Source organism: Camelus bactrianus, chromosome 32, assembly GCF_048773025.1.
Source record: "Camelus bactrianus isolate YW-2024 breed Bactrian camel chromosome 32, ASM4877302v1, whole genome shotgun sequence".
Classification (NCBI taxonomy): Eukaryota; Metazoa; Chordata; class Mammalia; order Artiodactyla; family Camelidae; genus Camelus; species Camelus bactrianus.
In genome coordinates this window covers 18,473,488-18,486,687 of record NC_133570.1, presented here as the reverse complement: position 1 = coordinate 18,486,687, position 13,200 = coordinate 18,473,488, and the positions used below count along the sequence as shown (strand labels likewise).

The 13,200-nt window shown below is 45.2% G+C and overlaps 1 protein-coding gene across 3 annotated transcripts in view; it reads left to right on the top strand.

The window, feature by feature from the left end:
• Positions 1 to 13,200, top strand: part of TTC28 (tetratricopeptide repeat domain 28) — a 478,119-nt gene that overhangs the window by 385,752 nt on the left and 79,167 nt on the right. For all 3 annotated transcript variants that reach the window (XM_074356732.1, XM_074356731.1, XM_074356733.1), the window contains 2 exons: positions 8,087 to 9,428; positions 10,705 to 11,228. In XM_074356732.1, coding sequence (XP_074212833.1) covers positions 8,087 to 9,428; positions 10,705 to 11,228 — 1,866 coding nt within the window. The remainder of the gene's footprint in view (positions 1 to 8,086; positions 9,429 to 10,704; positions 11,229 to 13,200) is intronic.

Sequence of the window (13,200 nt, the reverse complement as noted above, 5' to 3'; positions counted from 1 at the left end):
CAGCTAGTGAGGCAAAGGAAGAGAGCGTGGAATATTGTATCCAGCTCTTCAGTTCTTCTGTCTGGAAGTAACACATCACTTCTGTTCACATTTCATTGGGCAAAGCAAGTCACCTCGCCATGCCTAACTTCTAATGAGTAGAGAAATAGATACCTGGACGTAGAGGAGAACCAGAAAATAGGGAACATTAACAAAGTCTATCACAGAGTGGGGAGAAAGGCAGGCCAAGCCAAGTGAAGGGCTGCGTGGGATAAGAACGTCAGGCAAGGCAGGGTAGGAGTGCGCGGTAGGGTGGGTGGACGGCTCCGTGGCTGGCACAGCGTGGGTGCCCAGGCAACAGTGGCTGGGCTGGACCTGCATCCGGAAAGCTCGGAAATGCCATTTTAACTGGCCTATGCTTTACACTGCTGGCCAGAGGGACCCTCAGGAGGTGCTCTGGGCAGGGGGTACTGGTCCAGTTTCTAGAGGCTCAGCTCAAGGAGGGAGCAGAAGCAGCTATCTCTGCATTTCAGTGATTCTACCCCAGGCCTTGAAACAAAAGAAACGTTTGTTTCGTATTGAAACTAACTCCCTGTAACATTCTCTGCATTGTTAACTTATGAGGGTGCCTCCCACCTCTTATTGTGATCCAGAATGAAAACCAGGCACGCTTTGCCTTTTCCAAACAGTGACTAATGGCCAGGCTTGGCCAGGCAGGCTCAGCCTATTTTTCACTCTGCTCTGGGCTCCCCACCAAGTTCTCTCACAGTGGCCGGGCGGCCGTTAGGGATGCCTGTGCCTAGCACTTCCTACCTCGTCATCCATCTCCAGAGTGCCCCTCTGCAGCCACCTCCTTTTTAATAGGTTTAATTATTACTTCCCTTACTTCATGGCACAATTAATCTTCCCCATGGCCTCAGGATTTACAGCTGAACAGGCCCAGGGAATTTCTGAGCTGTTCACCTGCAGTCTCAGTTTTTAAGTATCCGAAGGAAGTAGAAGTGGGGCCAGGTACGAAGCAATGAAATATTTGTGAGCTCCAGTGGGCTCCGGCTGGCTTCTTGTCACCATCATGAAGCCCAGGCCTTTGGGACAGTTGGCACAGAGGCAGGAGGGGCTGCAGAGGAACTACCTCTGTCTCTGTTCAGCCTAAGGGAAGCCTTGAGGGCCAGGGATTGAGCAATTAGGGCCTCTCTGCTTCTCTTTTGGCTGCATTTTATCTCCTCCAAGTTTAGTTATAAGAAAAGTCAGTTCTGGGGATCTAATGCACAGCCTGGTGACTATAGCTAATAATACTGAATTGTACACCTGCTAAAAGAGTACATCTTAGGCATTCTCACCACATAAAGGTGATGGGTGTGTTAATTAACTTGATTGTGATAATCATTTCACAATGCATGTGTATATCCAGTCATCACATTGTACACTTTAAATATATGTAATTTTATTTGTCAATTAAACCTCAGTAAAGCTGGGGGATGGTGTGTAAGACAGACAGTTTCGAGCGAAGTGTGTTTGTGGGAGGGAGAGGTAGCATATGCGAGGATTTCCTGGGCTTTATTACAGCAGGCTCCTCAGAACTGAAACAGAGGGGAAGAGCCACTGGGATCTGGAACGGAAGTGCCACTGTACTCTCAATGTCACTGAAGACATCCTAAATTGCTGTTGAAGCAAAAGAAGATAATAGGCTCTTAACTTCACTTATCCTTTGGAGGAATAGGAAGAGTCTGGTGGGCTTGGTAGAAAAAGCAGACAGATGTAATTAAGATAAATGATGGCAGAAGAGACACGTGATGGCCTAAGAGCTCTTCAGGGGTGATGCCCACTCAGATGATCGCATCTGCCGCCGCCTCCTACATTCCCGAGTCTCCTAGGATTTTCTCGTCTCTAATGTCTACTTCTCTGCTCTAGAAACAAATTTAGCCCGACCACCAGTCCGTTTTTACACTGCTGCCACAAGGTTGGTTTGCCACAACAGTATACTAACGTTAAAAAAGAAGATATAGGTACAGAATCATGACCACCTTTCACTAGAAGTCATTCCAGATTCATTCCAGAAGGGGAGCAGGTGAATAGCATGGACTCCCGAGTCAGAAGAGCCTGGATTCCGACGTCAGCCCTGCCGCTTAGAGCTGTCTGGGCCTGAGTAAGTTCTTGAGCTTTCTGGGTCTCTGAGACCACAATAATGACCTTGCAGGATTGTTTTGGGGTGTGAATGAGATCGTCAGGTGGAGAGCCAGGCACAGGTTCTCAGGAAAAGCTGACCTACCAGGAAAATGCTTGTAGCTGAAATTGTGTGATGAGTAATTTTGGAATGCTCTGCCATTTAAAAATATCCATACCTTTGCTGTCTTCCACCAGCAAAAATAATGGATTTGTCTCTGGGGACAAAACTAGTCACCTGAAAATGAGTTAAGACATCTAGTTGGTTGCATGGATAACACAGATCACTGTGATTTCTTGCCTTTGATCACAGCCATTTGTTTCCTAACCAGGTCTGTCCCTTCTTCCCCACCCAACGCTTTGAGATATTTTAAGTACGATGTAGAGAACTCTACATGGAAACTTGAAATGGAGAGGATCCAGGGAACCTGAAGATGTGAAGTGTTGGAATAATGGGCCCCCTGGAGAAGCTGGGGACACTCTTCCTGGGAAGGAGGAGGCCTGGGAGAGCAGCTGAGAGGATGCAGTGCTGTGGAATACCCTGTGCAGCAGGTTTTCTCAGCTGCTTTTCCCACCGTCTCCCACTCTGCCTCTTTAATATAGACAAAGTCTCACCCTCTCCTGTAAGATCATTTGAAATTAAAGACAAAACTGAATATCACGTGGTTAAACAAATCAGGGCAATGGGACAAAGCGCTGTGTTGTTCCGTCTACACGTATTTTCCTCCTGGCCTGGAAGACATGAAAGGAGGCTGGTGTGGCTGTAGAGGCAGGTGACCAGTTGATTTTTTTTTCTACTGAGGTCATAAAGACAAAAATGAACTTACACATCCACATCAGGACTTAGCCATGAGGAAGTTTCCTGATTCAGTAGGAGCTACAGACCTTTCTGCATGTCTTGATTATTTGATTTAACTTTATATCATGGGAATATTCAAATGCCCACATTCACAGAGAATAGTATAATGACCCCCCACACACTCAAACCCAGTTATCAACATTTTGCTAATATTATTTCATCTGTTTTTTTAAACACACACATATACTTATGTTTCCTCTCTCATTGAGTATTTTTAAAGCAAATAGTGGATACCATGTTGCTTCATCTCTAAGTAAATCCATATGTATTTCTAACAATGAGAAGTTTTTAAAGTACAGCTGCTGTCCCATGTCACACCTAGTGAGACTAAACATAGTTCCTGTATGTGTCCTGCTTGTCCTGAAAGCAGATGGGCTGGCACAGGTGACACTGTGTGGGTTAAGAGTCCCCTCCTCAGCTCTGTTGTCAGTTCACTTTCTCTCACTGGACCTGGGTCACGTCACTGGGCCTGGGTCACATCATTTATAAGGTGAGTCTGTGGAGAGGAGAGGGCTCTTCCAGTTCCCAAATCTTGATATTTCCTCTGGGAATCGCTGGTGATCTGGCGAGGATGTAGCAGAATTCAACCTGTTTGAATGCAGCAGGAAAGAATGGATGAGCTCTTAAAGCCCCGCTTGGATCGTGCACTGTTAACAGTCAGAACAATAGTATTCTCAGTAAACGAGAGGAGTGCATGTTGTTTGTGGAAGTATACTAAGACCCTGTTTGCAGAGAATTCACTAGAGAAAAGGCTGCCAAAATTCACTGCTGAAATGCTACTGTTCTAATTTCAGCAGAATTTTTCTGCTAGGCTTGTCCTGTTCACACCTCCCTTGGTCTTTGCTGGAAATGGTGAGTAATAGAGCCAGCCTGTAGGGAGCACTTGCTGTGGCCCAGGCACTTATGCTGGCTTCTCTGAATAAGCGTGACTCTGTGGGTATTACTGTTCCCGGGGCCGTGACCGTTCCTCAAACATAGCTGGAGGCTTACTGCAGGGATGTATAGATCCATACCCGCGAGTCCTTTGTCCACACACCCTGTGAGAAGTAGGTTTTGTGAGGCTCTTCTGCCCCACTAATCTTCATTTAATTCCCCTCCCTGCAGCACGTTGTCACCCAGCACGCCCCTGCTGACAAGCCCTCTGTAAGTCTTCATCTGAGTGGCAGCCCTGGAAAATCAAGCTGTGGCCTCGAAAGGGAAGGAGGATCTGCAGATTATCTCCTCAGCATGTGCAGTCACTCTGCTGGCAGCTCTCAGGGCCGCTTTTATGTTCCCTCAACAAAGAAGGGCTGCCAAGAAGAGTGCAGTGTTTGGTTCAGAGTTCTCCAGGCTGGCGGCGGCTGGGGCAGTGGAGGCGCAGGCAGAAGGAGAAATCCCCATCTCAGCCGGCCCCTCTCCTCGTACCCCTGCCTGTGCCCAGAAGTCCTTGTTTGAGAATCTTCCTATGATTCTTTATAGATCCTTGGAAGTGTCCGCCAAGGAGGAAGGGGGGCGGGAGTGCGCAGGCAAGCTGGCTGGAGGTCAGATCATTTTGCCATAAGCAGCAGGCAGTTTCTTTCACAAATCATGGAACCCTGGGAGCCATTATCATCCCAACTGCTCCCTATTAACTAGCCAGACTCTTAAGGCCATGAGAGTAAGAGAAATAGAATTTCTTTTCCTTTGAACTCTCACTCTGAATACTGCTCGTACCATGTTTAGATAGCATGTATAGTTAACAAAGCATATTGATATGCGCTATTGTTTCTCATACCATTCCTTTGAGATGATTATAAGCTGACATTATTAATAAGAAAGCAAAAAACACCAAAAAGCTTTCAATTAAAAAACAAACAAACAAACAAACAAATACTCTGAGACAGAAAGAGACTATCTCAGAGATAACTCAGCTGAATGAGGTGGGAGCCAGGCTTGTAAAACAGGACTTAAAGTTCTATGCCTTTTCCACCATAGTGTGCCTTCCAGATACTCAGCCAGCTCCTCATAGGATGGGGTGCTAGCCAGGAGACCTGTGTGGTAGGTGGCATACAGAAAACCCAAGCTTCCTTAGTTGCCTTCTCTGAAGGTCCCACACCGCTTGCTTCCTCTTAACATCATCTTAGCAACCAATTAGTGATCATATTGGCTTAAAAATCATTGCAGTGAAATCCAAAAGCTATGGAAAAAAATCAGTGCAAAGGCATCACTGCGGGAGAAAGTGCTCGGAGAGCTATGTAGGTACTACTGTCCCTCCCCAGTTCTGGCTCTGTGCACTTATGGCTGGGCAGATATTTTGACCCTTATTTTAGAAGTGCAGAAGCTGAGACAAGAGGGAATAAATGATTCATTTCTCTAAGGGTACCTGGAAATTTGAAACCTACAAGTTTTCTCTTTAGATAAAGCAGTTTAGGGAAACAAGCCACATTCAGATCTTTAGAACTGAAATGTTTCTGTCACTAATAAGTTTCACTGAAAGGGTTCCGGGTGATGCTAAGGTAGTGCCTTTTGGGCAGCTTAGAGTTTCCAACCTTAAGACAGGTTCTGAAAAATTGATCCTTCCTGCTAGGTGCTGATGGTATCTCCAGCCCAGGAGAATGACCAGATCCAATCTTTGGGAATATTTCTCTTATTGGATCAGAGTTTCAAAAGTACTTTGAGTAGTTTTTAAAGCAAGGGTTATGCATTCATCATGGAAAACCATTTAAAATACAGATAAGCAAAATTTCACCACCCAAAGATTACTACTGTTAACATTAAAAAAAATACATCGGCTATATGTATAACTGTAAACATATGTGCACATACATACATCCTATTAATGCCTTTATTAAATGTACTGTTTTGTGAGCATATAGTCCCTTAATATATTGTAATTTTCCCTGTGTCAGTAAATAAACACCCTCACCATTTTTAATGGTACCATGTTATTCTGTCATACATATTAGCATGATTTACTTAGTCATTTTAAATTATGAAGTATTTTACTCATACAAGAAAATCCACAGAAGAATTACCATAGTTTATTTAATCTCTGCCACCTTGAGAATTCCCCTTCCAGGAAGCATATAATAATTTCAGTAACTAATATCTGAATTTCACTTTACAGTATACAATACACTTGCACACACATTATTTCATTTGCTCTTCACTACTATCCTCTAAGGTTGGGATCAAGATGATTGTTTTCCTCATTTTACAGATGAATTTTAAAAAGCTCAGAGAGGATAAGTGGTTTATTCAGTACCCTAAATCCAGCAATGTCATAGAGATGGCTGGACCCAGAGGTAGGCACGATTCCTATGGCAGGACAGACCTGTGGGGGCGAGGGAGTCAGAACCAGGAGAGTGGCCCTGGCATCCCCCTCTGTCCCCCACTCATTCAGCTTTTGTTATGTGTACTGGCATTATTTGTTTGATGTTTCATGTGTGCTTTCTGACCCCGTGTGCTTTCTGAGAGCAGATGCGTGTCTTCATTTCTCTCTGTACTACTGCTGCCCACCGCAAGGCTTAGTACACAATAAATACTTGGTTAGTAGTTGGTTCAGTGTGTAAGTGAATGAATGAAAGAGAGCTGGCATAGAGATAAGCAATGGTAGAGGCTGGATTTTGACAGCTTTCTTTCTTAATGCCTCTATTTTTAGTTCAGGCATTTTAGTGAGAACTCATCTTAGTGTTTTTGAGTTTTGTACTTCTGCAGGTTTTGGTCACCAGTGCAAAGTCCAACACTGATGTATGGAAAAGCGTGTTCAAAACCAGGGGCAAAGAGAAACCTGTTTACATACCAGATCCCTCTGCCTTTTCTGTGCCTCCTACCCTAGCCCCAACTGGGATGAACCAGGCTCTCCTTAAAGATGCCTCCCAAGTTACTTTTATGACTGCCCTCATTTGGAACTATTTGATATTTATGATGTTTATGATATATCTCATTTTGAACTGCTTGTAAAAACAACAGCTTAGTTTAGCAGCTCTAGCATCATTTATAAGGGTTGTTTGAAGTGCAGTTATTGTTGACTGTAAAAGCTGTAGAGCAGAATTACAAGAATTTTGGAATAGAAATCATTCAAATTCCATCACTTGTAACAAGGCAACTGTTTTTATTTTTGTGTAGCCCCTCAAGGTCTTGTCCATGTGCACACATTCATTTTCCTATCATTGTTACAGGGAGCATGCATTCTTGTTTTCTGCTTTTTCCAGTAAACATTATTGCAGAAATCCTTTTCCCCGTTTTTTCTGCATAAACTTCATAATTATCTTTTTAATGACTGCATATTCCCCTATTGAGCTGGTATACCAAAATGTGCTTATATAATCCCCCAGTGTTTGCCATTGAAGGTGTTTCTGATTTTCCACTAATCTATGGTGCTGCAGTGAAGATTGTTATGCATGTAGCTTTTGCATTTGTCAAATGATTCCCTTAGAAGATATTCCCCTGAGCAGGACTGCAGGGTCTGAGCAGTGCATGTGTGCGGCTCTTGGTGTTTATGTCCAGCAGGTGATGTGTTTACAGCTTCAGGGCAACCTCCTCAGTAAAGGGCCTTGTTTAAATTTTTGGTTTGCTAATTTAGTAGAAGTAAAATGGTACTTCAGGGTTGCTTTATTTTGCATTTCTTTGATTATTAAAAGAAATTAACATTTTTCCCCTGTGGTTATTTTTGTATTTCCTTGGATGTGAGTTGTCTGCTCATACTTACTGTTCCTTGTCTGGTTTAGTAAATTAGGCTCTTGATTTTTTTTTTTTAAATCAAACTGAGTCAAATCTTTACACACAATAGCTACTAAAGTTTTTCATATATGTTTCATGTATTTTCCAGTATTGTGTTTGCCTTTTAATTTTAAATATTTATTTGTAGTGCAAAACTTCTTATTTTTGTAACCAAATCTGTCAGGGTTTTTTTTTTTTTTTTTTTTTTTTTTAGCTGCTTTGAAGCTTGGAAAGATGTCCCCCTCTGGAGAGCTGATAAATATTTAATTCAAACTTCTGTTATTTTAAATTCTTTAATTCATCTGGACTGTATTTGAGTAAAAATTGAGTTGCAAATTAAATTTTTTCCCCAAATTGCTAATCAGTCATTCCAGCCTTTTTCTGTTCTTTCATTCTCTTTCTCAGGAATCATACACCAGATGAAAGGTGATTATGATACTGCACTGAAACTCCACAAGACCCACTTGTGCATCGCACAGGAGCTGAGTGATTATGCTGCCCAGGGCCGTGCCTATGGGAACATGGGCAATGCTTACAATGCTCTGGGCATGTACGACCAGGCGGTCAAGTACCACCGGCAGGAGCTGCAGATCTCCATGGAAGTGAATGACCGTGCCTCGCAGGCATCCACACACGGGAACCTTGCCGTGGCCTACCAGGCCCTAGGTGCCCATGACCGGGCACTGCAGCACTATCAGAACCACCTGAATATCGCCCGGGAGCTGCGTGACATCCAGAGTGAGGCCCGGGCCCTCAGCAATCTGGGTAATTTCCACTGCTCTCGAGGGGAGTATGTCCAGGCCGCCCCCTATTATGAACAGTACCTTCGGCTTGCTCCCGACCTGCAAGACATGGAAGGAGAAGGGAAGGTCTGCCACAATCTCGGCTATGCCCATTACTGCCTTGGAAATTACCAGGAGGCCGTGAAGTACTATGAGCAGGATCTGGCACTGGCCAAAGACCTGCATGACAAACTGAGCCAAGCAAAAGCTTACTGCAACTTGGGCTTAGCATTCAAGGCTCTGCTGAATTTCAGCAAAGCTGAAGAGTGTCAGAAGTACCTACTATCCCTAGCCCAGTCCCTGAATAATTCCCAGGCTAAATTTCGAGCCCTAGGGAACCTGGGCGATATATTCATCTGTAAAAAAGATATAAATGGTGCAATAAAATTCTATGAGCAGCAGCTGGGCTTAGCTCACCATGTAAAGGACAGGAGACTGGAGGCCAGTGCATATGCAGCCCTGGGCACTGCATACCGAATGATCCAGAAATACGACAAGGCCTTGGGGTATCACACGCAGGAACTGGAGGTGTATCAGGAGCTGAGCGACCTGTCAGGAGAGTGCAGAGCTCATGGGCACCTGGCGGCTGTCTACATGGCCCTTGGGAAATACACAATGGCATTCAAGTGTTATGAAGAGCAGCTGGATCTAGGGCAGAAGCTGAAGGATCCAAGCCTAGAAGCGCAGGTCTATGGCAACATGGGCATCACGAAGATGAACATGAATGTAATGGAAGAAGCCATTGGCTACTTTGAGCAGCAGTTGGCCATGCTGCAGCAGCTGAGTGGAAACGAGTCTGTGCTGGACCGGGGCCGGGCCTATGGCAACCTGGGGGATTGCTACGAGGCCCTGGGTGACTATGAGGAAGCTATCAAGTATTATGAACAGTATTTATCTGTGGCCCAGAGTCTGAATCGCATGCAAGACCAAGCCAAGGCTTACCGGGGCCTAGGAAGCGGACACAGGTAAAAATGACAGAGGAGAGAAGTGTCTGATAAACCTGCACAAAGAGCAGTTGTGATGGTAACGGTCACTTAACATCTGCCGGGCAGTTTGTTAACTACAAAGCACTTTCATACCACCTCATTTGGTTCCTCCAAGGATCCTGTGAATTTAGCAGGGGCTTTTATTACCCTTATGTTATGGAGGAAGAAACTAAGGTCCAGAGACTATGCCCAAGATTACACAGCCTAAAAGGGAGTTAAACCAAGGGCTTGAGAGTTAAACCAAGGGCTCTCTGACTCCAGATGTAATGCCTTTTCCACTCCATCATAATGGGTATAAAAGAGATAATAGGAATGGGAAAGATGAGTGAATCAATCTAACTTATCTTTTCTCAATGCCTTTCACATTCTATGAAAGTGTTTATTAATATAACATCTGTACCCACCAATTACTTGGACCCCATTTCATTGCTTTGAGGGAAACCACCAGATAATAGTGGGAGTGAATAAACGCATACTGTCATCACACTAGTCACCTTGCATAGATACCCTACTTGATATTTGTAGCAATCCTGCACTACTCTACATTTATTAGCATCTGCCATGGGATGTGGGATTTACTGGCGCCCAGAAACTGAAGCTCAGGGAAAGGAGTTCACGTGCCCCATACAACTGGTTTGGTCTGCCGCCAGATCCCTGCTCTTCCCACTCTTTTCATGTCATCTCTCAGCAGCACAAAAAGACACACTGTTGGTCAAGGTGATGTTTTCCTTCTGAATGCACGGAACCCAAGAAGGTGTCTGTGTCTGCAGGATATATGGCCTCTCCAGAAGGCAGGGGATTAGGGCTCCTGGAGTAGAGCAAGGGCAAGGGTCAGACTAAATCATCGCCCACAGAAGGCTCTGAGAAGCTCAGGGTGAAAGATTTATCGCCATTGTAAAGTGATTTCAAAAACATAGTCTAAGCGGTAGTGGAAATGAGGAGGCCTGAAGAAGCAAACAGTTCACTTGCTATCATTGTGCCTATTAATATATTTTATGTTTCCTCTGGGGTGTATATCCCATTGAATCTCAAGCTCTTGGGAAGGTCACTAAGGGATGACTTTTGAATTGCTTTCCAGATTATGAAATTCCCCTGCATCTCACTCTAAGGGCACATGATAGATTTTAGCTAGAAGAGGAGTTAAGAGCTTCTATAGTAAGTGACAGTGACAAATGCTTTTCATTTTCTCAGGGGCTTTAGCATGTCTGCACCTGCACAAAATAATATCATTGCTTTTCTGTCTATATCCCCACAGGGCAATGGGGAGCTTGCAGCAAGCCCTTGTGTGCTTTGAAAAGAGGCTCGTGGTTGCCCATGAGCTTGGGGAGGCCTTTAATAAAGCCCAGGCCTATGGAGAGCTGGGAAGTCTGCACAGCCAATTAGGGAATTACGAACAAGCCATTTCCTGCCTTGAACGCCAGCTGAACATTGCTAGAGAGATGAAAGACCGAGCTCTGGAAAGTGACGCAGCCTGTGGCCTGGGGGGTGTGTACCAGCAGATGGGGGAGTATGATACAGCCCTGCAGTACCACCAGCTCGATCTGCAGATAGCAGAGGAAACCAACAACCCCACATGCCAAGGCCGAGCCTATGGGAACCTGGGCCTGACCTACGAGTCCCTGGGCACCTTCGAGAGGGCTGTGGTCTATCAAGAACAGCACTTGAGCATTGCTGCACAGATGAATGACTTGGTGGCCAAGACGGTGTCTTACAGTAGCCTCGGGAGGACCCATCATGCTTTGCAGAACTATTCCCAGGCAGTCATGTACTTGCAGGAAGGTAAGTGAAAAGGTCCATCGTGGTCTCTTGGTCTACTCCGAGACCGAGTTCACAGTCTACTTGGAAGGATGTGCGCACAGTTGGAGTGGCCACCTCTGCTCTAAGTGAGGATCTCAAAGGCCACATCATCAGTTCAACTCCAAAACCATGGTGTCCCCTACTGAGTGTTCCTTAATAGTACGAAGGCTTTCCACTGTGCATAATGCATTGCCAGATGTCTTACTCTGCTAGCCAGCTGCCCAAGAAGTGAGCTCCTTGCTTTTCAGAGACTTCTGTGGAGTGAGCTTCAGTCTCCACGAGATGAATCAAGGTAGATCTAATGGTGTAAAATTTAAGGGCCTGAATCAGAGGAAAATGCCCATATGTTCCAAGCCCTGTTGTCCCTCTAGAAAATATCTAATCTGTATCAAAGTTATATAGAAGTCCATTCTGATGTGGCCATAGAGATCTAATCCAGAAATTTCCATCTGAGGGCCACTCAGCAGTCAGTCAGCTTCCCAGTGCTTGTTACTCACAGGCTTGGGCTGGTGCCACAGCAGAATTGTTTCAGGCAGGTCCAGAAAGTCACTGCTCCCCCCCGCCATCCCCTCCTGCACCCTGCCCCACCGACTCCCCATCAGGTTGCATGCAGTTACCTGAGCACAGTCAGTCCTTGGACACTTCCTTCCTCATGAAGCAGGAGTCCCACAGTGATGAGTTTACCCGCCACCTCTTTGGAATCCTACTCTGGAAAGCACTTCCTCTCACATGGGCACATTGCATCCTATTATCCTGAGAGGGAAAAACAGAAGATATGTTTTTGGCTCACTAGTAAAAGGAAATGGTTGCTGATTTCAAGCAAAAATTCTCAATTTTTAGTTTCCAAAAGTTGTTGGCATATATAATTTATTGAACTGGATTTAATTCTCTTAATAATCTTGAGAGATGTATCTTTTTATTCCCATTTGCAGCTAAGTGACCTGAGGCTCAGAGTACAGTGGCTTGATCCTGACCATGCGGTCAGTCAGTGGTGGTGGTAGGAGGCTCAGCCCTGGTTTCCTGACCCCAGGAACCACACCAGACCCTGCATGCAGACCCCAGGAAGAGAGGGTTGGGGCAGTCTTGTCCCCTGTTACTCCTGAGCCTCAGCTGGAAGCTGGGCAAGAGGGAGCAGCACAAAGTGGAGAACGGGCCAGGGGCCAAGGTCGCTGTCCTTTGCACAGACCAGGGGTTGCTCTGGCTGCAGGCTGAGAGGTTACTGAGAGGCTGGAAGCCACTTCCCAGACCTTCTTTGGCTCCCACTCAATGGGAGCTCTGCCTCAAAGCGTTAAATGTGAGCGTTGGCTTTTGGTTTCCTGAAACTTGACTGTGATAAAATTCTAACAGACTTGGGTGATTTTCAGTTGAATATGTGAAAACTATTAAATTCAGACCCAGCATATGACAACCTTTCAGCTGTATTCTTTTGTTCTTCTTGAAACATTATTTCCATGAAGCAGCTGCTTTGACTGAGATATTGTAAGAGAATTCTGTATTTATGGAAAACTTTCCATTTATTTTTATTGTTTCTCATAATTTTAAGTCTTAAAAGAGATCTAAATTCTCATTGTGGCATCTCCACAGTATCTTTTTCATGGGTATGCTCCCCCAAAGAGCCTGGTGTGCCTTGTGGGCCCAACCAGATGCCTCTTCTTGTGGGCTGTTACAGGTGCACCTGGAAGGCCCTTTCTGAGGGCTCTCAGTTTGGTCTGTAGCTCTCTTGCAATGAGGGAATAGTTCAGTTGGAAACCACTTAAGTTCTCCCTCCCTCTCTCCCTCCCTCTCCCCCTCTCCCTCTCTCCCTCTCTCCTTCTCTCTCTCCCTCTCTCTCTCTCTCTCCCTCTCTCTCTCTCTCTCTCTCTCTCCCTCTCTCTCTCTCTCTCTCTCTCTCTCTCTCTCTCTCTCAGCTTTCCTCAGGGGCTGTGGAAACCACCTGAGGAAACCCCGCCCATGT